Source organism: Phascolarctos cinereus, unplaced genomic scaffold, assembly GCF_003287225.1.
Source record: "Phascolarctos cinereus isolate Bilbo 61053 unplaced genomic scaffold, phaCin_HiC Scaffold_5;HRSCAF=322, whole genome shotgun sequence".
NCBI lineage: Eukaryota > Metazoa > Chordata > Mammalia > Diprotodontia > Phascolarctidae > Phascolarctos > Phascolarctos cinereus.
Window position 1 is genome coordinate 240,481,600 of NW_027555958.1, and position 26,273 is coordinate 240,507,872.

Sequence of the window (26,273 nt, forward strand, 5' to 3'; positions counted from 1 at the left end):
GGTGCAGCCTTTTGACTGAGTTCGAGTTTTACAGAACAAATCCTTTTATTAAGAGGATTTGTTCTGTGAAGTTTGGATTCAGTCAAAGGGCCGCACTTGAGGACCTAGAGGGCCACATGGGGCCTCGAGGCCCCAGGTTCCCCACCTCTACTCCGGTCATTTCTGGTCTAGTGTTTTGGTAGTGGACTACATATATTGGTCATGAGCAAAAATCCCCTTTGTTTCTTCCTCTAAATATATTTCCAAGAAGCATTTGTTTACCACTAGCCCTTTATCTCACATCCAGACAAAGGATTGTTCCAATTGGCGAATTAGTTCCTTATCTGATCTGAAGGCAATGAGGAAGTTAAAATGAAAATCAAGCGAAACTGTGTTCTCAAACAAGCTTAACTGTCACCAGCACATGGATATAGCTGTCTATAAATATGATTCTATAAATAGATTCATATCTCAGGTCTGGAGCCTGGGCACTGTTAGCAGCATTGAACCCTTTGAGTCTGCCGGGTTAGCTGAGCTAAACCGATCAGATTGAAACGCGGAAGGAGAGCCACTCGGCTGAACACACCTCAGGACACCGCACGGACCCTCAGCTTGCTCGGTAAGCTCAATTTGGAGATGGGATTTAAAACAAAAAAGGGAACGTAGAAATTAATCTAGTCCAGACTCTTTTCACAAAGCAGGAAACTGAAGCCCAGAGAGTTTATTTTGACAGAAAGGGTTTCCTCCATAGAGGAGAAGTGACTTGCTCAGTTGTCAAACTAGTAAAGTAGAGCTGGGATTTGAACCCCGTTCTTCTGACTCAAAATTCAAGTTTCTTTCTATTGTGCCATAACTGCTTCTAGTGTAGCCTAGGGTCTCTTGTGACTGGATTTTGTTGTGATATTTAGGGTTTTCTGAAATATAGGATATAGATCTATAGTTAGTTCATTTTACAGATGAGAAAACTGAGGTTGAAGGGTTGTTCAATCATCTTCATTTGTGTCTGACTCTGTGAACTCGTTTGGGGTTTTTTTTTGGCATAGATATTCAGAGGTTTGCCTTTTCCAGCTCATTTGACAGATGAGGAAACTGAGGCCAACTGGGTGAAGTGACTTGCCCAGGGTCACACAGCTAGTAAGTTACTGAGGCTAGATTTGAACACCAATCTTCCTGACTCCTTGCCCAGCACTCTATCTAACCTAACTAGCCTGAGGTTGAGAGAGAACAGCCCGAAGTCATGCAAGTAATATCAGAGGATTTGAACCCAGGTCCATTGAATCCAGAGCACATAATCTTTACACTGTACCACATTGCCTCTGGTGTGGACTAAAGTTGGACATTGTGCTAGTAATATATTTGGGGTCTTCTGCTGGGGGAGGGGGGGAGAGAGACAGACAGAGAGACAGAAAAACAGAGAAAGACAGAGACACAGAGAGTGACAGAGACAGAGAGACAAAGACAGAAACAGATAGAGACACAGAAAGTGACAGAGATCCAAAGAGAGACAGAGACAGAGACAAAGAGAAAACAGACAGAGAGAAAAGAGGGAGAGAGGACGAGAGAGAGAGAAAATGACTTTCTTAAGGTTGCAGGCCCGTGGCAGTGTAGAGAGTGGGGCATGGAAGGGACTAACCAGGTAGAACTGCTTTGACTGGTATAAGATAATTATTCTAGGGCAGGAAAGGTAATGGGAAAATTGGAATTGACAAGGAGAGGAGATAAGACAAAGCAAATGCTTTGAGATCACTTTCTCTGCATTACCTGGGAAAGGGAAAACTATCTGGAGTGGAAATGATTTGCATGGGGGATAGTGAATGTGGAGATCTCTAAGGGAGTTTAAGCTCTGCAGAAGGAATTTTCAATCAGTTATGGGTTGAACAAGATAATCTATCAATTTCCTTTTACCTCTGAGATTCCATAATTTAGAAAAAAAATTTTATAGAAACAATTTTAATAGATTTTATTTATATCTTTCATTTTTATGTCACCTTGCTTTCCCCCTATATCTCTCTTCTACTCCTTCACAGCCATTCCTTATAGCAAAGAATATTTTTTGCTTTTTGTTTTTTTAATTAATTAATTAATTTTTGGTTTTCAACATTCACTTTTATTAGATTTTGAGCTCTAAATTTTTTCTCCCTCCCTCCACTCTCCCCTCCCCAGGACGGCATGCAATCTGATATAGGCTATACATGTATGATCATATTAAACATTTTCACATTAGTCATGTTGTGAAAGAAGAAGCAGAACAAAAGGGAAAAACCATGAGAAAGGAAAAACAGCAACAACAAAAGACAGAGAAAATAGTGTGCTTCGATCTGCATTCAGACTCCATAGTTCTTTCTCTGGATGTGAATAGAATTTTCTATCATGAGTCTTTTGGAGCTGTCTAAGATCCTTGCATTACCGAGAAAGGCTAAGTCTATCAGAGTTGGTCATCACGCAATGCTGCTGTTACTGAGTATAGTGTTCTCCTGGTTCTAGCAGACAGTATTTTAAGAAAAAGAGCGGAAAAAAATCTCCCAAACCAATCAATATACATTGAAAATATCTGACCCCATATGCAATATTCCTCACCTTTACAAAGGAGTGAGGAGTGGTGGTGTCTTCTTTGGGACCATATTTATTCTTTTGTAATTATGGGACATTCACTTGAGACTGGGGGGTGGGGCTGGGGGAGGGAAGGAGAATGCATAATAACTACAATGAAGAGGTTGGAGGTTTACGAAGCATTTATTAACTGGAATGTGGAAACAATGTTGAATTTGGAATCAGAGGACCGGGGTTTATAGGGACTTGAGGACAGAAGAACATAATAGCTCGCGACTTCAACAAATTTAAAAGGGTGTAATGTGGAAAAAAAGGATGAGACTTTGCTGTGTAGCTGGAGAATACAGAAATAAGGCCAATGCATGGGAGTAATGGGGAGTCATGTTTCAGTTCAACGTAAGGAAGAATTTTCTGACCATTGTCGAGCAATCAATAAAGCATTTATTAAACACCTATTGTGTACCAGGCACTGAGCTAAGTGCTGGGCATACAAAGAAAGAGCAAAATTAGCTCTTGCCCTCAAGTAACTTATGCTCTAACAGGGGAGAAAGCATGCATGTGAACAGGTACACACAAGAAACCTACCAGGATGTTTGCCAAGAAAACTCCAGACGAGGTCATGACTAAAATAACTGAATAATGAAACCTTTAGATGAAAAGGTACCTTTCAAAAGGCGTTCCCTAAGTAAGGGTTCTCAACTTGGGATCTGTGAACTTTTATAAAAATTATTATTTTTAATGTTTTAATAAATGTGTTTCAACAGAATTGGCTTCTTTTGCAATGCTATGCATTTTATTTTATGCCTTTAAGAGCATTATTCTGAGAAAGGGTCCTTTGGTTCCACTTGACTTCACAAGGGGTCCATTGCACACACAAAGAGTTAAGAACCCTTGCTGTAAAAGCATCAGTCAATTCAGCTGAGTGAAGTTCATGTGCTCTTTCAAGCACGCTTGATTGTGAACTTCAGCATCAATTTCTCCTTTCTAAGCGCAGAAGTCTCAGAGGGCTTTTCTCCCTTCTTGCTGGGTAAAAAGATAATAGCTTCCTATAAATGCCTGCTGGCTCTTGGCATTATCAGGTCGGCTGTCTAGCATCCCCAAACATACCTCAGGGCATTGCATTTTCAGTATACATACAATGCCAAGAGTGGATCTCCTGAGGCGTTAGTAATTGGCTACTTTCTCTCGCTTAACAAAGCAAGAAAAAGCATCTACCAATCCTCCTTAATCTTAGTGCCTTATTCCTTAATGCTTGGTCCCTTGGTCAGATAGTGAGCCCCCTGTCATTAAAAGTTTCCTAGGAACCATTGGAGTTTGGAATGGAATACTAAGTCACCATGCCTTCTGATGAATCCTAAAGTGTACTTATAAAGGGCTTCCTTAGCCCAGTGAGTGGTACAGGGTAGGTGCTTACCTCATGTGTGTTGTCTTCCCTTCCCCTTCCCTGTGAGGTAGGATTTGCTCCTTTTAAGCACAGTATTTTCTTTTGATTTCTGTCATGAACTTTATATTAATGTCATTTAAATCCGATTTCTCTAACATATTCTCTGACATAAAATATTTCCCTAGCACAATAATAACAGCTTACATTTATGTGGCACTGAGGTTCGCAAAGAGTTTTCCTCATAATGGCCATGTGAGGTAGGTAGCGTAAACGTTATTATGCCTATTTTATAGAAGAGGAATCAGGGTCCAAGAAAGGTTAAGTGACTTGTCCAAAGTCAAACAGCTATTAAGTATCTGAGGCAAGACTTGAACCAGGTCTTCTGACTGAACTTAGGATCACAGAATCATTGACTTAGCACTGGAAGAAACCTTAGAGATCATGTGATCCAACTACTTCTTTCAGTAGATGAAGAGAATGAGGCCCAGCAAGGTTTGCTCGATGCTATAGTGAGTGACCAGGGAGGGATTTGAACTCAGGGCTTGAAATTCTAAATCCATTGCTCTCTCTTTATTGAAAGAAACCAAATATAACTATCCATCAGAAATAATAAAAAAGGATTCTTTTGGAGGTAGAAGGTTGAATGGAGCAGTCTTTAAGTTTTCAACCAGTTCTATGACTAATTCCATGAAGTGCCTGTGAGGAAGGTAATGCCTCAGCTGGGGTTAGTGGAAACCTAAGATAAGAGCAAGATTGGCCCTAGTATGTGTTGTTAAAGGTTTAACAACCGGCTCTATGAAAAAAAACTACCCATGGCTCACTTTTAAGTGCAATTTGCATTATTGACATTTTCCCCATCACTTTCTTAAGTCTAGACACTCAACAAAACAATAAACCAAGCCTCAGTTTGCAGCTTTGCTGATTTTGAAGTGTAAATGCTCATGTTGAAAATTTAACAATTGGCTCTCCTGAGCCTTCATGCCAGTCAGGTCCAACACACCATCGAAAAGGTTCAAAGTAGTGGATATAGATAGAATGACTCAGAGACAAGGGTAAGAAAAAGCAGGGCAGACTTAGCCTACTTCACAATTTTAGCTGGGGCAGGTGGAGTCTGTATTGGCTTAGTGGGAATTACTGAATGCGTTAATGCCCCATGTGGTGCCCTAATCCACTGTCGTTGTCATTGTTGTTGTGGTTGTTTCTGAGGAGGAGCAATGACATCATGAGGGTGATATCTTGACTTGTGAAGAGTTGCGCCAAGTGTCGGCCTCACTCCTTTAGTCAGTGGCAGGACAAAGGTCAAGATGATTGGCGATGGCTCAGGTGACCTCGGCTTTCTAAATCAGGTCATTTTCCCAGATCTGTTTGTCTTAGCCAACACCCATTCAGTGACTAAGGACTAGGCAAATAAGACCAGCGACTGATATTTTGGCCCCACTTCATGATGTAGTGTTGAAAGCTATGGGAAGCAAAGTCTATCTGCATCTCTTTCCACTGGTACCATTGCCTTGGGCTTCATCTCACATCTGTTTTAAAGGCTCGTGGGGATATAGGATCACAGGTCTAGATTTAGAAACTCAAAGACCATCTAGTCCAACACACTTATTTTACAGGTGAGGAAACTGAGGCCAGGGAGGTTAAGTGATTAAGAGTTAAAAGTGGAATTGAACCTTGGTTCAATCCTCTCTCTACAGTGGGAAGGGACTCTGAGCTCCAGAGAGACTAAGTAGTTTGCCCAAGTTCACAAACATAGTAACTAGCAAAGCAGACTCTTTGGATTTTAAATCCAATCATTGTGATCCAGGTATTAGAGAGACAGAGAGAGGAGCTGTCATTTGTGTGGTCATGATGCTTAGGAATTATGTAGTAGAGACAGTACTGGAATTGGAGTAGATAGAAGCCCCAGCTTCTGGTCCCAGCTCTTCAAGAACTTGGACAGGACATAATGAAGGAGTTAGACTACGTGCCTTCCAGCTTTGACATTCTGAGTGATGTTGATGATAATAATGATGAGCACAAGTGGTTGGGCTTCATTATTTAAATATAATCCTTTGACACTCTGGTAATCCCACTCCTCCTCACCTCTTTCTTTATCCCGTCACCTCCTTGCTGTTGTTCAGTCCTTTCAGTTGTGTCCAACTCTTCATTGACCCCATTTGGGATTTTCTTGGCAAAGATACTGGAATGGTTTGTCATTTCTTCTCCAGCTCATTTGACAGATGAGGAAACTGAGGCAAACAGAGTTAAATGACAGTGTCTGAGACCAGATTTGAACTCAGGTCTTCCTGACTCCAGGCTTGGAGCTCTACCCACTGTACCACTTAGCTGCCTATATAAATGCACACACACACACACACACACACACACACACACATATACATATGCAAAAAGTGATATACACGTACATATATGTAAACATGAACTGTTATTATTGTAGGTTAGAGAAATATTATGTAGATGATGTTAATATAAAGTAATAAGAGAAGTCAAAGCCATAGGGCAGGCTTGAAAGGAACAAATCTTACCCCATAGCAGGTTGTATCTTTTGGGAATCTCTCTCTCTTTCACTTTCTCTTGCTCTCTTTTCTGGTAATTCACCAGTGGATTTCACCAGTCATCAAAAGTCACGTGACTAGAGGCTCAGTGTATGCTTATGAATTATTCTGAACCTTGTACCTGTTAGTCAAACCCAATTGCCAGTTTACAGTCAGCTGCTCAGTTTCTGTGCTTGGCAGGTTTCTGAGATCATCCCGTGGTCTGTGAGATTAGGCAAGATGGAGACGTTGTTGTTATTTCTCCTTTGTTTTCTAAGAGGACTAGTGACTGGATGATAATGTAAAGTCTTGCGGACACGAAGATGAAGTAATATATATGAGTCCGCAATTAGGAGGATGTGCCCTTTCAGGCATTCCTCTAATAAGGATGTATTTGTATCCATCCACTCTCACTCTGTCCCTATCCAACTAAGAGTATGACTTTCTTTTTTAAAAATTTTAAAATATTTATTTATTTTGAATGATTAACAATCGCTTCCATAGGCTTTTGCGTTTTAAAATTTTCTTCCCCTCCCTCCCCCCTCCCTTCCCAAGATGGCACACAATCTGATATAGGCTGTAATATACATTTCTGTTAAACATATTATCATCTTAGTGATGATGTAAGTAAGAATTAGCACCAATAGGAGGAACCACCAGAAAGAGGAAACAAAACACAACAGAAGAAAAAAAATAGCAAATAGTATGCTTCGATCTGCATTCAAACTCCATAGTTCTTTCTTTGTATGTGGATAGCATTTTCCATCATGAGGCCTTTGGAGATGTCTTAGATTAAGGGTATGATTTTCAAAAGAGCTGGAAGAAATTGGAATATGACCATGGAATAATACTTGCTGTTCGATGTTGGACCAGGCACTCCCCCCTGACCTTAGTTTCTTCATCTGTAAAATGGGGAGGTTGAGAGTACACCAGATGACTTCTAAGCTCCCTCACAATTCTGATATCCTAGGAATCTATGTCCCAGTTGGTCATAGACCTTTCATCTTGGGCCCCCCTTAGCATATGGAAGGTTTCCCAAGCTTTCCTTTGCCTTCCCAACCCTGACGTAGAGTAAGGACGGACTCTGTGCTATAGAGCTCTTTGATTGTTTTGTGTTCCTTGATCCAGAGTTTGTCGGGCAATGATGAGCATCAAGGGGCAAAAACTGGATGGGGAATCAGAAGGTTTGGGTTCTAAACCTGTCTTTGCCATTAACTCACTATGGGTCTTGAGCAGTTAGAGACAGCAAAGAGCAGAAACAAGAACACTAGATTTGGAATCAGAAGGCCCTAGGCTTGATCCCCAACTATACCACCAGCTTGGGAAATCTCTTCCCCTCACCAATCCATAATTTCCTTACGTGTAAAATGAGGATACTAAGACTTGATGTACCTGTTGGTTATTTTTCTTTCAATTAACAAAAATCCACCTTCTTTCTCATCAATATATTTTGTATCAGAAGTGAAATTTTGATTAATGAGTAAATGGAAAACCAATGAAGATCTCAGAGATTAGGTAATAAGGCATACCACTCCCATCACAGCAGCAGAGGAGGGCTTATGGAACAGAAAATTATAAACATCTGATGAGGTTACTGGGTCAAATGTTTTTGCCTAATTGTTTTTCTTTGTCACAAGAGAGGGCTTGGGGAGAAAAGAGGAAGTTGAAATGACTTACGTAAATCTAAAAGTCATCAATAAAATGTTTATTGAAAGAAAACAGAGGCAAAAACATTCTCAGCCTTGAGAAGCAGACAGAGAATGTGAGACAGTTTCCAGTTAAGGATGATCTTCCAGCGAGAGTTTGCTTTGGCAAAATATACCATTGGTTGTATACAAACATGGTGCCTCTACTGATTTGCCATCAGAAGGGCATTCATTTTACTGGTTTCCCCAACAGTGGGGTTGGGGGTCCTGCTGGCTCTCCGGAGCTCCCTTATGGTCAAGGTGGATGCTAAATAGTTCAGTCTGTCATTGTCGGCCCAATGAGGACTAAACCTATGGCTCTGGTATCATTAATTCTAACCAATTCATCTAAACAACCATGGGACAATGATATTATCATAATAAAAACAACAATAATGCAACTTACATTTATGTAGATAGATCATTGGGATTGTATTGCCATCTGTAAACATTATCAAAAGAGTTGCGGGGATGGGGGTAGCTAGGTGGCATAGTGGATACAGCACCGGCCCTGGATTCAGGAGCATCTGAGTTCAAATCCAGCCTCAGACACATAACTCTTACTAGCTGTGTGACCCTGGGCAAGTCACCACATTGCCTAGCTAAAAAAAAAAAGTTAGCGGTACAGTGGAAAGATAACTGGCTCAGAAGCCAGAGAGCTTAGATTCAAATTCCTCTTCTAATGCTTATACCTGTTTGGCTTTAGGCAAGTCCCTTAACCTCTCTGAGCCTCAGTTTCCTCATCTGTAAAATGCAGGCGTTGGACTCAATGGACTCTCAGGTCCCTTTTGCTTTAGGTCTAAGGTCCTTTCATCTCATTTGAGCTGAGGGAGGTAGTGAGAAGGTTAAGCCAGTTTTACATATGGGGAAACTGAGGCTCAAAGAGTTGCTTAAGATCACATAGCAGTATGGTAATATGTTTTGCCTGATTGAACATGTATATCAAATGCTTACCATCTCAGGGAGGGGGAGGTGGGAAGAAAATTTGGAACACAGAATTTTTAAAAAATGAATGTTAAAAATTGTCTTTAAATGTAATTGGAAAAATAATAATTATTTTAATATGTTGCATATTATATGGTAATATATAATATAATAATATATCAACATATAATATTATAAAAATATTTCCAAAAAAAAGAAAATTCTGAAACCAAAAGGATGAGTTGATCTTGAAAGATACTAAAAAATTCTCTTGAAACTAATTAAAGGACAAAAGAAAGTGGAAAAAAAACCCACCACATGACAGCTCAAGCATACATCTGAAGCACTGAAGTAGTGGTGTGGTATACCTCATGGGACCAGGGACAGTAGATCTAGTCATAGGTTCTATTCTTCAGTTTTGTCCCTAACTACACCTTGAGCACATCACATATCCTTTCTGTGCCTCAGTTTCTTCTTCTGTAAAATGAGGATAACAATAGCAACATGTATTCTTCCTACTTTAAAGGACTGAGGTGAGGATTCAATCACTTTGACTAAGCATGTGGCATGTTAGCATCTCAAGAAGTTTTTATTCACAATGTTATCTTCTTGTTATGGGTTAATCCATTTCTTTTCCTGAGTACCCTCTCATCCAGGATTCTGTTTTCCTAAAAGAGGTGTTTATTTTTGTTGTAGCTGAAACAAGAATGGAAAAACAAAGGGCTTCGTGGAAGGCAGAATTCTGGATGAGAAGGAAAGGCCATTCCCCAGACAGATTTCACTTCTCCAAGAAGATGCCAGGAACTGGGGAATCTCAGGACCCACGGTCGCTTCGCCGGGCGTCAAGTGAACTGGTCCGACCCTTGGATAGGCAAGCAAACTTATTGGATAGTGATGCCTCTGTGGCCCCAAAGCTAGAGAAAACCAACGGGGCCACTAGTGATCAGGGTGGCCAAAGGAGTAACCACAAGGACAAGGCCCATAAGAAGGGCCAGCGTGGGTTGTTAAAGACCTTGGTGAACATCCTGACCAGGACAGGGTCAGAGGAACAGAAGGAAAGGGGAGACAAAAAGTCCAAGGAGAAATGCAATTCCCCTCAAGACCCAAAACACCTAGAGGCATTTGTAGAGCCACCAGAGCCAACCTTTAGGAAAAAAGACAAGGAAAGGGGAGACAAAAAGTCCAAGGAGAAATGCAATTCCCCTCAAGACCCAAAACACCTAGAGGCATTTGTAGAGCCACCAGAGCCAACCTTTAGGAAAAAAGACAAGGAAAGGGGAGACAAAAAGTCCAAGGAGAAATGTAATTCCCCTCAAGACCCAAAACACCTAGAGGCATTGGCAGAATCACCAGAGCCAGTCTCCAAGAAGAAAGACAAGAAGTCTAGCCTCAAGAAGGCCTTTTCTTTTAAGAAACATGGCAATGAAGAGGCCAAGAAGTCATCAGGCGTGGACGTGAGAAGCCCTGAGGCACCTCGTAGGCCTGCAAAGCCTACTTTTCTTCCTTTGTGCATCAGCCATAGACCCGCAAGTCTGGCTACTCCTGGTAAGCTGGACCGATCCTTGTTGCTGTGGTAACTCTACAGCTACCTCCTTCTCTGTTCCCCACATAGCCAGCCTTAGGATATAATTGATAACTTTTGAAGGGTGGAAGGTCCCATCTGTATTTATTTGCTTTTTTTGTGAGTAGGCAGAGAATTGAGGGGGCCTTGGGAAGATCATTCTGGCTGCCTCTAGGTCATTCCCCAACCCCACCTAGAGAAAGCCACTGCTGGAAAGAGATTGGGGCTGACCAAGTCCATTGACAGAATTGCTGTCAGGCACTACACCCCTCCCCAAGGGAACAAGAAAGGACAGTGGTGATAAGAGGACAGTAACTCCCATTTCTGAAGTTTTCTTTATAATAGCCCTTCTAGGAAGGCAGTATCAATATCATCATCCCCATTTTACAGATGAGGAAACTGAGACTCAGGTAGTCACATGGCTTGTTAGTAGCAATGTTGGGCCTAAAAATCTCCTGACTCTTTATTCAGTTCTCTTCACCATACACCTGCTGAAGTGGTTTGTTTCTAGCTCCTCCCACTTCTGCTTCCTGGGTCTCCTTTTATTGTTTTATATACTATACCCACTCACCTGCCTAGAAATGCCCACTGGGAAGTTTTTACCTTCACTCTGGTCTCTTAGCATGGAGGAAAGCATCAGATAACCCCAGGAACACAAAATAGCAGCAACTAAGAACAAAACATGCGCTCTCCATCCCAAGGGAACTAGTCTTTTAAAAGAGTGGGAAATGTTTAACCCAAAGGAATGACTTTCTAATGGTAAAATTTTAGGCACCTAAAAGGGGTAGTAGATACTTTGGGGACAGAGGAGCTTTCTCAGTGCTCCCTTCAGATTACTCCATGTAGCTATTCACCTAGTCTGCCTACATGTGAGTGCAATGGGGGTCTGGGAAATACCAAACCACCTAAGATAGCATCACTCATGTGGAAGGTGCTGGGGAACCTGCTTCTGGGAGACGGTGGAACGGGCTATCTTTGGTGGTTTCGGTACATACCAAACCCCCATAACACTAAAGAGAAATATTCTAGAGATTAAGGAGCAATAAAGAACAAGGGCAGAGGGAAAGCGCTTAGAAAATACTGGTATAGAAATTCAAAGAGGAAAGGGGAATTGATTGAGTTCACTCAGTAAATCAGGGACCCTGGGCAGAGTACTGGCCTGGGAGCCATAGTACAGTATACCTGGAAGAGCCCTTAGAGCCCTCATTCCATAGGTGAAGAAACTGAGGTCCGAAGAATTGTCAGTCAGTCAACATACATTTATTGAGTACTATGTTCCCATTACCATGCTAAGTAGGGGTGTAGATACAAAGAAAAGCAAAACCAGTCCTTGCCCTCAAGGAGCTTACATTCTAATGGGAGAGACCACGAGTAAGTAACCAGGTACATAGAAGAAATATGCAAAGCAGATGGGAGGTAATCTAAGAGGAGAAGGCATTAGAAGCCTAGGAAGACCAGGAAAGACTTCCTGCTTGAACCGGGCAACTTGTCCAAAGTCATATAACTGGAAAAATATCAGAGCCGAGATCTGAACCCTTTCTACTGTACCAAAAATCAGGAAGCCTAAGTTTTGCCACTTACCAATTGTGTGCCTTTGGGCAAACCACCTAGGCTCTCTGAGCCTCGATTTTCCCATTTGTTGAATGGGAATGCAAGCCCTGTCTACCTACCTTAAGAGGGCAATTGTGGAGATCATCAAACGAGATGATGGATCTCCAAGCACTTTATACATCTTAAAGTGATACAAAAATGAAGGATGTGATGATGATGATGATGGTGATGATGATGATGATGGATGACTATATGTTGTCTCTCCTTTTAGCATGTATGCTCCTTGAGAATGGGGATTATTTTTATTTGTTTGCCTTTCCTTGTATCCCCATTGTTTAACACAATGCCTGGCACACAGCAAGAGCTTAATGAATGTTTGCTGACTTATTGACTGATACAGCATATCTTGTCTCATGTTAATGTCTTCATGTGTGCCATGCTAGGCAAGACCCAGAGCCAGCCAGAAGACTCATTCTGCCACTCTGCCCTCAGTTCCAGACTCCTTGGCCACTAAGCACGTACCGATTTGTAACATATTTGTTTCTTTCTGTTTCCAGACTCAGATGAGGAAGAAGTACGTGAGAGGCTGTTTGCAGAAGTCAGGACTCTTGAGTCTACTGGACTTTCCAGACAAGTTGGGCGGCCCCCACCAAAGGAGGAGCCACCTCTTAAGAAAGGTTCTGAATCTAGTGAGCATGACTTTAACCAAGTCTTGGGTGGACTTTTGCTCTGAGATCCTGGGGTGAGGAGGCATTTTTTCCCTACTCTTGGTCTCATGGAATGTTAGAATTGATCTTTAGGTCAATTCCCCTGGGCAGGATCTATAAAACATTGCAGACCGTGACCACAAATAGGATTGTAGAGTTATAAGAGACCTTGGAAAGCAACTCCTTTACTTTAAAGATGAAGCCGTTGGTATGGTCTCTGGAGTTGGAGGACCTGGATTTCCATCTTGCCTCTGGTGATCTCTAACTTGGTAATGCTGGGCAAGTCATGTCATCTCTTCTCTCATCTGTAAAATGAGGGGTTGGCCTTGACAGCTTCCAAGCTCCCTCCCAGCTCTAGATCTGCGACCCTATGAAACCGAAGCCCAGAGACATAAAGTAATTTGCCCAAAGTGGTACAGCTGGTTGGTTGGTGACAGAGCTGGGACTCCCAGTCCAGGGCCCTTTTCCTTCTAGTAAGCTGTTCTCTGTCTCATTCTTCCAGAGGCCTTGGAGCAGGAAGAGTTCCATTTGTTTCAGAAAATTACCTGGGGGAACAGCGCTCAGGCTGGCTTGGTCAACGGACAGAATTGCCAGGCTGCCTAATTAGCATAGCTACAGCCTTCACCCCCACCAAGTCCCCTTCTCCCCAGTATCTTGCCTGGTAGAAAGGGCTGACTTTCCTCCTGAGATAGTTGAATTAGGTTGAAAGTCAAGAGGAAAAGAGTTTTGAGTGGCAGATTTGAAAAATGATAGTGTCATTTAAAGAGCATTTTTGGACATTAAAAAGTAACCCATCTCTCTTCTTTTCCTTTAGACGACGTTATTATCCAGAAGATAGTGGCTCTTCTCAAAGAGCAAGGTGACAAGTACAATGAAAAGGTGAGAAGCGTGCCCCCAGTCAGCTTCATTGCCCTAAAGCCTCTGCTTATCCAAAGCTGATTGTTTTCAGAACCCAGCTCAGACCCTACTTTTTTCATGAAATCTTACAAGATCATAGATTTATAGATGGAAAGAACCTTAGATGGATAGAGCACTAGCCCTGGAGTCATGAGGACCTGAGTTCAAATCCAGCCTCAGACACCCCAATTGCCTCACTTAAAATTAAAAAAAAAAAACCAGAATGGAAATGGAAAGAACCTTAGAGGTCATTAAGTCTTATCTCTGCATCTTGCCCCTGAGCTAACTGAAGCAAACAAAGACTAAGTGACTTGTCCGAGGTCATACTCATTCAAACTCATGTCCTCCTGACTCCAAGTCCAGGGCTCCCTATACACTACGCCAGGATGCTGGGATAGCCTCCAGCCCAGAGTGTTCTCTCCCATCTCAAAGCTTAATCCTGCATATATGCTACCATTTAGCATATAACAAAACTTCAAGTGCTGTAAACATGGGTTCTATTGTTATTTTTATTATATAATTAATGGTAACTTGTCACTTGAGTTTTCTTTTATTACTCCATATGGAAGGTAGTCCGATGTGGCAGAAAGAGCAGTGACCTGGGAATCAGGAGACCTGGGTTCTAGTCTTGGTTTTGCCACTCATTGTACGACTATCATCACCTCCTCCACCTGGTCTCAGTTTCCTCTTCTGTAAAATAAGGGGATTGGACTAGACTGTCTCTAAGGCCCCTTCCAGCTCTAACAGTCCAAATATCTCGGTCTCTCTTTGAGAGTAGACTGTGTCTCCCGAGTTATATGTGTAAATTCCTAGTAATTAGTTTTTTCCCTTTTCTGGATTCCCCCATAGAGCTAATCAGAGCCTGAACAAATCAGTTGTGTGCCTCTGGGAGGTTTGACCCCCTCTGCATTACTTAATAATGGAGGATCTGAACCTTCATTGCAGCATATGTAACTCGAATGAATATAGGTATGTGCTATGGAAAGCAGCATTTGTTGGCACTACCATGTATCCGTGTAAAATAATGAATTTCAAGAAAATTCTGCAACATCCTTCCTTGCACCCTGTGGCTGTTGCACTCTAAGCAACTATTTATCTTGCCTAGCTCTCATCTCAGCTCTAGGTGTAGGCATAGGATGGAGCAGGGAAGCATTTGGCTTTTCTCGCTTGGTTGATAGGTCAAGAACGAGCAGCTTGATTTCTAAGGTCTCTTCCAGCACTAACTCTCTATTATTTTGTTCTTTTGTGATGATGTATATATCACTCAGCAGTTACTTACTGAGCACTTACTATATGTTAGACACTGTGCTTTGAGCTGGGGTACAAAGAAAGGCAAAAAACAGTCTCTGCCCTCAAGGAGTTTATATTCTAATGAGGGAGACTACGTGGGTACATCCCAGATTCATTTAGACTAGGTGGAAAGTAGCCTTAGGAGGGAAGGCTTTAGCTGCTGAAGGGACTGGGAAAGGCCTCCCGCTTTCTACACAGGATGGAGAGTGAAAGAGCTGGACATTGGGTGAGCAGAAGCAAATTCAGAGTGGTTTGACTTCCTTCAGAATGCATTACTGGCAAATTGTTTTGCTTGCGAAGTCACCCTGACTGCCTACTTCTGTCTCTTTCTTTCCACTTCTTTGTATGTGTCCACCATGCACTAAAAAAAAAAAAAAGCCCTACATTGGTGATTTTATTTTTTGTTTTTGGTCTGGATCTGTGATTTCATTGATGTGGAAAGCTTCTGTTGTGGGAATTCTTCTTTCTATGAATGTAGAATGACAACTTGTCTGTAACTTACAGTTTAGAGAGAGAAAATTGCCTAGAATTGCCTGAGAAGTTGAAGAGATTCAGCCGTGGGCACACAGGTAGTATGACTTGAGCTCAGGTCTTCCTAATTCCAAGGTCAGCCCTCTATCCACTGTGCATGATCGATCTCTCTCTCTCTGTCTCTGTCTCTCTCTGTCTATTTCTCTGTCTGTCTGTCTCTCTCTTACTGTGTGTATGTGTCTCTCTGTGTGTGCTTCTGTCTCTCTCTCCCTCTGTTTATCTCTATTTCTTTCTGTTTCTCTCTTGTGTCTCTATCTGTCTCTGTCTTTGTCTTCTCTATCTCTCTGTCTCTGTTTCTGTCTCTCTGTTTATCTCTATTTCTTTCTCTTTGTGTCTCTCTGTGTCTCTGTCTCTGTCTCTGTCCCCTCTCTGTCTCTGTCTGTCTCACTCACTCTCTCTCCCTTTGACCTTCTCAGACAGAGAAACTTCTACCAACCCAAGTTGACACCTTCTACAACATACAGTCTTAGAGCCCAGAGAAGTTCAATATCATACATAGGGCCATAAAGTCATTATCAGTCAGAGGTTAGCTTTGAACCCAGGTCTTGCTGATTCTGAAGTCCGTTCTCTCTGTCTTGCTTCCTCTTTTCTTCCTCATAGGTTTATGAGTTTGCTAGTCTTGGCTTCTCTATCTGGTGCATCTCATAGTCTGCTGCTGCTTTCATTTTCTGAGTGTCACATCTTGGAAATCCTAAAAAAAATTCATGCCAGGAATATGTTGAGAAACTCAGGCTTTCTCTTAAAACAGGGAAGACAGTCGAGGCCAGGGAAATGGTAAGAACAAAGATAGAAATTGATGTGATGTGTCCAGAGTATGTTTAGTCAGCCAGCCTAGCTAGAACATAGGGTTTGTATAGAACAGAACATTGTATCTAGAAGTGAAAGAAATCTTAGAGATTAGGTGTTCTTCACCTTTTTTTGTATCATGGACCTCCTTTGAGAGTCTAGTGAAATCTATGGACCTCTTCTGAGAAAAAATTTTTTAAATGGTTAAAATAAAATACGTAGGATTACATAGGAAGCCAATTATATTCAAATACAGTTATCAAAATGTTTTTAAAAATAAGTTCACTGACTTCTGTTTAAGAACTCTTTATCTACAACAATCCCCTCATCTATTCCAACTTCCTCATTAATAAAGAAGCAAATATTTATTAAGCAGCTACTATGTGCCAGGCAAATTTTATAGAGGAGGAAACTGAGCCCCACTGAGAGAGAAATGATTTTTCCAAGAGAGCAAGGAGCAGAGCTAGGTAGGATTTGAACTCAGTGTTCTGACTCAAAATCCCGTGCTTGCCTCTCAATGATGGGCTGCCTCCCATAATCTTGTCCTTTGTTTCTGCATTCTAGATCAAAGAAGACCCGAATTTTAGGGCAGCCTGGGACAACCTCTCCTTTACCTCCTTCCAAACCTTGGCAGATGTTCTGGGAAATCAGGAAGAAAACCAGAAGGAGCCAGAGAGGAGACAAGTAGAGAGAGACTATTGTTTGACTTACAAATTTGCAGGCAACACTAACTATGCTGTCCACCGAATCATGGGCTGGAGAGACCACAGTGTTGCACACACATTTGGTCATATATATTGTGATAATGAGCAGGTAAGTGGGAGCAGGGGAAAGTGGATGACACAGAATGTCCAGGAGCTTTCATATGGCATGAGAAGATAATCTATGCTTTTAAAGGAGACCTGTCCCCAAGAGCAGGTCCTCTCTCTTACAGCTCTCTGCTCATCCAAATCCTACCCAACGTTCACCACACAGCTGTTTCTAGCGCTTCCACCAACCTTTCCCTTATGACTCTGACCCATATGAATCACTCCCTTCTCTAGTTTTTCTCTCAGTTTCTATGGTGGTATAAGATATCACCATAGAATGGTGGATGCAACATTTAAGTCAGAATCAAAAGAGTTGGATTCTAGATCTTGGTTAAATCATTTAACTGAGCTTCAATTTCCACACCTGTAAGAGTGGAATCATCCCTTCTCTGCCTACCTCACAGAGTTACTCAGAAAAATCAAACAACATAATGAGCATTAAAGTATTTTGTATAGTATGAATGAATGAATGAATGAATATTTTAGTTATGTGTCTGTGGGCTGTAATCCCCTGTAATTCAATTCAATTCAAGTCCAACACTCTGTGTTAGGCCCTGGGGGAATATATAAAGATGAAATAAGGTACAGGTCCTGACCTTGAGGAATTCCCCCTCTAATAAGTGGCCAAAAGACTTCACTGATACAAGCAAAATAGGAAAGATGCAAAGGAGAGGCAGAGACAATATGTTATGAGGAATAAGAGGAGGGAGAGATCATTTCTGCCTAGGGGAGGTCAGGGAAGGCTTTTGCCAAAGGGAACCCTTGAGTTGGATCTTTAAGTATGGGATAGATCTCAGTAAGCAGACTCATGGAGGAACTGGGCAAAGGCCCAGGGACAGAAAAGACAGATGAAGAAGAAGAAATTGAGAACAGTCTAGATGACTGTAATGTAGAGTACATGAAGGGGAACAGTATGAGAAAAGTCTGAAAAAGCTGGTCAGAGACAAATGTGATCATCTTTATATCCATCATAACACCAACAGAAAAAAATGAAAAAAATATAATAAATTTTTTTGCTCTGACATTTTGTTAGTAGCTGACATTTGGATCACAGTTTTAAAACTTTGCAAAGAATTTTTCATACATTATTTTATTTGATCATTTGTAAATATTATAGATGATAACTATGTGGCACAGTAGTTAGAGTTCTGGGCCTGGAGCCAGGAAGATCTGGGTTCAGATACTGTCTCAGACACTTTCTTACTAGCTGTGTGACTCTGGGTGAGTCACTTAACCCATATATGTCTCAGTTCCTCATCTGTAAAATGGGGATATACTGGAGAAGGAAGTGGAAAGCCACTGCAGTATCTTTGCTAAGAAAACCCCACAGACAGGGTCATGAAGAGTCAGGCATGATTGAACAACAACAACAAACATTATTATCCCCATTTAGCAGGTTGGCAAATTGAGTTTCAGAGAGGTTAAACGATTTGCCCAAGGTCACATATCTATCAGCCTTGGGCTCTTTCCGTTTCTCCTGGACTTTGAGGTATTGCAGACCTGGCTTCACAGGGTGGTCTTGTGACCTCAGACATGCCTCTTCCCTCTGCATCAGTGTCTTCATCTAGAGAATTGGGAAAGGAAGACCACAACCCCCCTGTAGCCTGTAAAATGATTCCAGCTGGTGAAAGAATGATGCTAAAAAAAATCTTACTGGCCTGGGTTCCATCTTCTAGTTTCATTAACCACTTATTTACTCAGTCAGTACCTTCAGTATGCCCAGCATTCATTCATTCGTTTGTTCGAATTCTCCTAGTCTGGCCTCTCCTGCCTCTCTACCTAGCCTTGGTCCTATGTCCTACTACTTTAATGTATCACTAGCCACCCCTGAGTGGGGCCAGCCAGATCCTGAAGGGTCTTGAAAGGTTAAGACCTATATCTCAAGATGTCCATTTTCTCTTCACAGGATGGAGCAACTGCGCCCTTCCTTAGTCCAGATTGAAGCCCAGGCCTCTCTGTTCCTTTGAGTTGCCATACAAGAGACAGTTGGGGCCATTAGGAGATGAGAAGATGCTTTCTTAAAACTACTAAGCTAATGCTTCATGGACACGGTGGAAGCCATGAGAATAAAACAAAAATCTTCCATGCCTTTTAAAACCCATACAAGAGACAGTTGGAGCCATTAGGAGATGAGAAGATGCTTTCTTAAAACTACTAAGCTAATGCTTCATGGACACGGTGGAAGCCATGAGAATAAAACAAAAAGCTTCCATGCCTTTTAAAACTATTGATCACTTCTTATTGAAATGGAGAATGTACTGATATGGGCATCAAACCAGATCTCTGGGAGAGTTTCCTGTTGGAAAGAAATAGCGACTCAGCCTGGTGAATCCTCCAGTTCATTTTAATGACACCTCTGTGTGCCCTCTGTGTGCTAGGCAGAGTGCTTCTGGAGGATGGAAATATGAGGAGAGGCATACATAAAGCCAGTGGTTCTATAGTGACTCTCTAGTCCCAGAATCAGAGGACCTAGGGTCCTAACTAGTAACCTGTGTGATTCTGGGGAAGTTGTTTCTCTTCTCTGAGCCTCAGTTTCCTCATCTGTCAAATGGGGAGAAAAATACTTGCACTACCTACTTCACAGGGTTGTTGTGAAGAAAGTGCCTTGTAAACCTTAATGCTCTATAGCAATGTTTATTATTATTATTATTATTATTGTTGTTGTTATTGTTACTATGATTATTATACTCAAGGAGCTCAGGATCCAGTGGGGAAGATAAGACATTCATTACAATGCATAGTATGATATTATAGGTGCCATGATGGAGTTGTAAAGGTCTGAGGGCATCTGTTATAGTGGAGAGGGGATAATGGAGGTGTAACAGAAAGAGGGAGGGAGGGAAGGGAGAGAGAGAGAGAGAGAGAGAGAGAGAGAGAGAGAGAGAGAGAGAGAGAGAGAGAGAGAGAGAGAAAGAGTTAGAGTTAGGGACACATGGGTCCCAACATCATCTCTGAAACTACCTTTGTGACTATGAACAAAGGAGGTTCCTCATCTGTAAAATGGTGGTAGTGGGAGTGTTGGACTACGTAGTCTGACACTCCGGCTCTAAATCTGTCATCCTATGATACTAGGAAATTGAAGGGAGCTCCAGAGAGGGAGAGATCATTTCCAGCTAGGCAGGGAAAGCTTCATAGAGGAGACAACATTAAGCTGAGTCTCAGAGTATGGATAATGTGAACAAGAATGATGAGTTGAGGATAGCACTTAGGTCATAAAGTGAGTGACTGGTTCCAGCCTACTTTATAGGTTTGTTATATATTACTCCTTTTGGGAAGTAATAGGAAAGTTTAGAAGAGGAGAGGCTTTGGAGGGAAGGATGTATTTTGGAAATACTTAATTTGAGATGTCTCTAGAACATTCAGTTGGAAATGTCCAAGAATTAGTTTGTTACTGTAGCTGAGGAGAGAGGTGAGGGCTAGATCTTGGAGTCATCTCCTTAGAGATGTTAATGGAATCCATGGGAGCTAATGAGCCCAATAAGCAAGGTAGTATAGAGCAAGAGAGGGGAACCCATAGCAGAGCCTTTGAGGACACTAAATTTAGAGAATTGTAGTATGAGTGAAAAATGGGCAAGGGAGACTGAGAAGGAGCAATCAGGTAGATAAGAGGAGGTGAGAGCATGGTCATGAGGAGAGAGGAACGAGGAAGAGGTGATCAACCATTTGAAATGCTATGAAGAGATCAAGAAGAAGGATCAGGACTGAGAAAAAGGCCATTAGATTTTGAAATTAAAAGATCACTGGTATCTTTGGAGAGAGCACTTTCATATATATGATGAGGCCAAATTGCACAGGATTCAGAAGAGAATGAGAGGAAAGGGAGTAGAAACACTGATTGTAGATGACTTCCTCAAGGAGTTTACCTGAGAAAGGAAAAAGAAATCTCAGATGATAACTCTGAGGGATGACAGGAACAGGTAAGGGCTTCTTAAAGTCAAAGAGGACATGAGTATGTTAGTAAGCAGTAGGGAAGGAGCCAGGGGAAAGGAAGAGACTGATAAAAGAGAGTAGGGAGGAGAGTAAGAGCCAACTGCTGGAGAAGTCAGAAGGGGATGGGATCAAGGGCACAAGTAGAAAGACTGACCTAGGCAAGGAGAAGGATCATTCTTCATCAGAGACCCGTGAATGAGAAGATAAAGGGGGAAGATGTCTGAATGACAGGATGTGAGTAGGATGGAAGAAGAGGGATTCTTCTTGTGATTGATTTCTTCTTTCTTTCTTTCTTTCTTTCTTTCTTTCTTTCTTTCTTTCTTTCTTTCTTTCTTTCTTTCTTTCTTTCTTTTTCTTTTTTTTTTTGTGAAGTATGAAGCAAGGTCCTTAGCTGAGAGGATAGAGGAAGGTAGATGCCATGGGAGATTTTGAACAGGACAGTGGACTAGCAAATATAAATTATGGAGGAATAGAACATTGCTGTGAAGGTTCAGTTAATATTAGGTAACAAATTTTTAATGGAACCAATCAGCACAGTTTTGTGATTTCCTCCAGATCTTAACAGCACGTGAATAGGAGTGAAGGAAGTGGTGAAAGTAATATTGACAGTAATCTAGCTAGGAGGGATCAGGAAAGGTCTGATATAAGAGGCATCTCTCAAGCTGAGCTCTGAAGAAATTCGAGAGACAGAAGTGAAGAGGGAACATGTTCTAGGCATGGGTGTATAGCCTGTGCAAAGATGGGGCAGTAGGAGATGAGCGCCATGTATAGTACATCAGTTTGGTTGCAATGTCAAGTCTGTAAAGGGGAGTAATGTGTAATAAGACTGGAAAGGCGGCTGGAGCCATATTGAAAATGGCTTTAAATGCCAAACAGAGGAATTTATTCTTCATCTTAGAGGCCATAGGTTACCGCTGGAACTTCTTTGGTGAATGAGTGAAATGGTCAGGCCTGCGCTTTATTAATATCAATTTGACAGGAAGATGAACTAGACAGAAGAGAACTTGGAGTTAGGGAGACCAGTCAGGAGGCTGTCAAAATAGTCTAGGCCTACGTGATGATGGCCTAAACTAGCTTGGTGGTGGTGTGAGTGCCTGGTGAGAGTGCGAGTAGCCTCGGATGCCAGGTTAGGCCATTTTACAAGAATAGCCTTGAATGCCAGGGTGTGGAGCTAGGTTGTACAATAGATAGAATGCTGGACCTGGAATCAGGAAGTCCTGAATTCAAATCCTGATTCAGACACTCACTAGCTATATGATCCTGGGCAAGTCACTTTGTTGAGGGCTGATCTTAAGAGTCTGATAAGGGTTTAAGATCCAAGGCAGACTGTGACTTGCCCAGGCTTGTACCCGAAAGGGCTCATTGATTAAGTGGTACGGCTCTTCAATTCCTTCCTGATTAGGAGGTCCCTGAGACATTCCTTCTCACTCTTTGAACCTTAGATTTACATATTCACTCCTCCATGCAGGTGGTGCCAAAGCACCTGGGAAAACCTTGGAATCTACAGCCCAATCTAGGAACCCTGATAAGGAGGAAATTCATGATTGCCACATCCTCAGCAGATGTTCTGGGGAGTATCTCATGGGGAGGACTCTTTGAAATTAGGCTAGATCTTCCCTATATATTCTGTGCCCTCAGATGAATAAACTGAGTCAGTAATTCTACTCTGCCTGGCCCATGTCATAAGTTATTTCACACCTCTCCATTCGGTGTACAATCTGGTTGAGGGCGACATCACTTAACAACTTTTTGCCTCAGTTTCCTCATCTGTAAAATGGGGAAAATAATAGCATATCTCATAGGTTTCTGGTGAGGATCAAATGAGATACAGATCTAAAGCAGTTTGCAAATCGGAAAAGACAGCTAGGTGTCTTAGTAGATAGAGGAGTTGGACTTTAATAACTTGAATCCAAATCTAGTCCTAGTGACTTAATAGCTGTGTGACCCTAGGTAAATCACTTATAGTTTCATCAACTATAAAATGAGAATAATAACACCTACCTCATAGAGTTGTCATGAGGGTTAAATGAGGTAATAATTGTAAAACATTTAGCACAGTACCTGGCACTTAGTAGGTGCTTAATAAATTCTTGTTTCCTTCCTTTAACACGTAGGCCATTAACTATTCTGTAACTTATAGTCTTGGAATGTTGCTTGGAGAACTGGGAGAGGGTGTGACAGGGAGATGCTGTCCAAAGAAGGACTTGAACCCAGGCCTTCCTGACTCCCAGGCCAGTTCTCTATCTACTACGCCACCGCACTATTGTTTCCATGTCATGGTGTGATGGAAAGAGTGGGTGACCAGGAGACCAGTGTTCTAATCCTAAATCTTCTATAAGTTTGATGTGAGGGGGAGAGGAGGAATAGAAACTCACCTTCCAATTATGTTCTGTGTGACACTGGCCAAGTCACCAAATGTCTCTTATCCCCAGTTTTAATTTGAGTATGAGCATCTGATGCTGACAGCAGAACCTTAAACCTGGTGGTGGGGAGGGGTTAGAGAACGAAACAAACAAGGGGCAGTTACCCCAGGACACCCAGTGGAAGGGTCTCCAGAGCTACAAGGTGCGTTACAAAGTGCATCATAAATAATGACACTACACTTATCAGGGAGGGGGAATTGGGACTCATCTTGCCCCAGGGCCCCACCTGTTCCTGTTCTTTTCTGGACAGTGCTATTGTGTATTATAGAATGAATAAAAAGAGTCTACTTATGCAAAGATCTAGACTGGCCTTATTTCTTGGAGAGGGGAAGAGGGGGAGGATGGAGGACTCATGATAAGCTTCTTGGACAGTGTGTGAGGAAGGGCTCATTTCTTGGGCCCTGACTGATGAACTCTGGTTGCAAGGGAGTGCAAGCAGGTGGCATGAGTGAAAAGGTACGGGTACTTCCTTGCCCTTTCTCCTCTGCCATCCACTGCATCCTGGGCCATACCAGTTGTCTTAACTTTTGTCTTGCCACTGGACTTCAATAATTCAGGAAGAGAGAAGCTGACAACTTTGCACAACTCTGCCTCAACTAAATCCAATTCACAAGCAAGTCAAGACATCACCTCTGATATCATTGGTCCTCTTTGAAAATGAAGGATGAATGGGAGCAACTAGGTGGTGCAGTGGATAGAACATCAGCCCTGGAGTCAGGAGGACTTGAATTCAAATCTGACCTCAGACACTTGACACTTACTAGCTGTGTGACCCTGGGCAAGTCACTTAACCCTATTGCCTAGCACAAAAAGAGAAAAAAATGACGGATGTCACCTTGCTACCACTTTAGGATCCAGGACCCTCTTGTTCTAACTTTCATCACACACACACACACACACACACACACGCACACACACACACACACACACACACACATACACTCACACTTTATTAAAATCTGCATTTAGATAGACGGGAGGACAGATTGGGAGAGGGGTAATCAGAAGCAAACACTTCTGAGGAAGGACAGGGTCAAAAGAAAGAATAGAATAAATGGAAGCTGGGATAAGGATTAAGAGAAATAGAGTTAGTTTTTCACAACATAACTTCTATGTTTTGCAAAATTGCACATGTATAACCCATATTGAATTGCTTGCCTTTTCAATGAGGGTGGGTGGGGAGGGAGGAAGGGAGAAAATTTGGAACCCAAAGTTTTAAAAACACATGTTTAAAAAAATGTTTTTGCATGCAACTGGGAAAAAGAAATATAGGAAATGGGGTACAGAAATCTATCCTGCCTTATAGAAAAATAGGAGAAGGGGATAAGGAAAGGGGGGAGAGACAGAAGGTAGGACAGACTAGGGGAAGGGATATTCAGAATGCATGCCATCTTGGGATGGAGGGAGGGGTGACATGAGGTGAAAATTTGGAACTCAAAATCTTGTGGAAGTGAATGTTGAAAGCTAAAAATAAATACATTGAAATACGGAAAAAAATTTGCATTTAGGAAAGGATCTGGCAGAAGGAAGGAGGGAGGAAGAGGAAAGAAAGAAAAGAAAGGAGCATTTATTAAGGACTTACTATGTGCCAGGCACTGTGCTAAACAGTGGGAATAAAAATAAGCTAAAAGAAAGATTTGCCTTTAAAGAGCTTACATTCTAATGGGGAGGGGGAACACAACACACAGAAGAGAATTAAATGGCATAGGGGGCAGGCAGTGAAGTTTGAGGTACCTGTTTTTGAAGTCTGGAAATCAAGTACAGGACCAGGAGGGGAATGAAGTCTGGATTGCTCCCCTTCCCAAAATGGAGCTCCAGGAAGAATTCAGTAATGGGAGAAAGGAGTGGGCTTCGGTTAGCAGCAAGGATCTCTGAGAACAGAACACAGCAAGGATACTGGGTGGGGAGAGGTGGGCTAGGAATTCAGGTTTTGGTCTCATGAGGCAAGAGCAGGGCAGAGCTACTGAAAAGGAGGCGATAAGTCACCAAAGACAAACTTTACCAACTTCATAAACTAGCTCGGGGCTGGCCCAGAAGGTGGATCTGATAGATGTCAACCTTTTAAAAGTATGAGAAGCTTCCTTAATCATGTATTCTAAGGCTGTGTCCCACAGTCTGCTGATCCTGGTGACCATTTCTCAGTCATCACCCTAAAGGTTGTTCACACAAATGCAGTGAAAGTCATTGTTCTGTTGTTATTTTAAACTTCAGACACTGGGACACTGGGCTTCTCCCTACCAACAATTAACCTTCTGTCTAGGCCTGGACCTACATAAAGGCCAAGGTAGTAGCTATTGGTGGGTGTGATACCAGAGTCAACAAAAAACCTACTCGAACCAATATCTCTCCTACCACTGGTCTGAGATTTCCATCATTACCATCACCCCTTAACAGAGGTCTAGGGTGATGTCCATTTAACTGGCATAGTAGAAAGAATGGTAGATTTGAAATCAATGCACCCAAGTTCAAATCAATCCCAGCTTTGTAACTGACTATCCATGAGAATTTGGGCAGGTCATATCTGCTTCCTGAGTCTTGGTTTTCTCATCTGTAAAATGAGATGATTGCATTAGATGGCCTCTAAGACCTCTTCCAGCTCTGATATTCTATGATGTCATGTCAATTTGATGGGAGGAGGAAGATGCTGAGTAGGGGGCCCTGTTCCATAGAAGGTAAGCCTGAGGCAATAGATCTGCAATAAGTTTGCTGAGTAGCCAGGGATGGAATGGGAA

At 42.0% G+C, this 26,273-nt stretch overlaps 1 protein-coding gene across 2 annotated transcripts; it reads left to right on the forward strand.

The window, feature by feature from the left end:
• Nucleotides 1–304: 304 nt before the first annotated feature.
• On the forward strand, nucleotides 305–23,838 carry BNIP5 (BCL2 interacting protein 5). 2 transcript variants are annotated; one of them, XM_020999526.2, is made up of 6 exons: nucleotides 305–598; nucleotides 9,753–10,601; nucleotides 12,726–12,857; nucleotides 13,690–13,754; nucleotides 16,944–17,192; nucleotides 19,095–23,838. In XM_020999526.2, exons 2-6 carry the CDS (start codon nucleotides 9,764–9,766, stop codon nucleotides 19,128–19,130), a joined length of 1,320 nt encoding a protein of 439 aa, XP_020855185.1. In that variant the 5' UTR covers nucleotides 305–598; nucleotides 9,753–9,763; the 3' UTR covers nucleotides 19,131–23,838. The 2 variants fall into 2 exon arrangements, with proteins under 2 accessions (XP_020855185.1, XP_078011528.1); XM_078155402.1 differs by having other exon boundaries at nucleotides 12,726–12,845.
• The last annotated feature ends 2,435 nt before the right edge of the window (nucleotides 23,839–26,273 follow it).

Excerpts from the sequence above, each read along its gene's own strand:
- BNIP5 (XM_020999526.2), top strand. The coding sequence starts at position 9,764 with ATGGAAAAACAAAGGGCTTCGTGGAAGGCAGAATTCTGGATGAGAAGG. Across the intron at positions 12,858-13,689 it reads TAAGAAAGGTTCTGAATCTA|ACGACGTTATTATCCAGAAG; the intron begins GTGAGCATGACT and ends CTTTTCCTTTAG. Across the intron at positions 17,193-19,094 it reads TATATTGTGATAATGAGCAG|GATGGAGCAACTGCGCCCTT; the intron begins GTAAGTGGGAGC and ends TTCTCTTCACAG.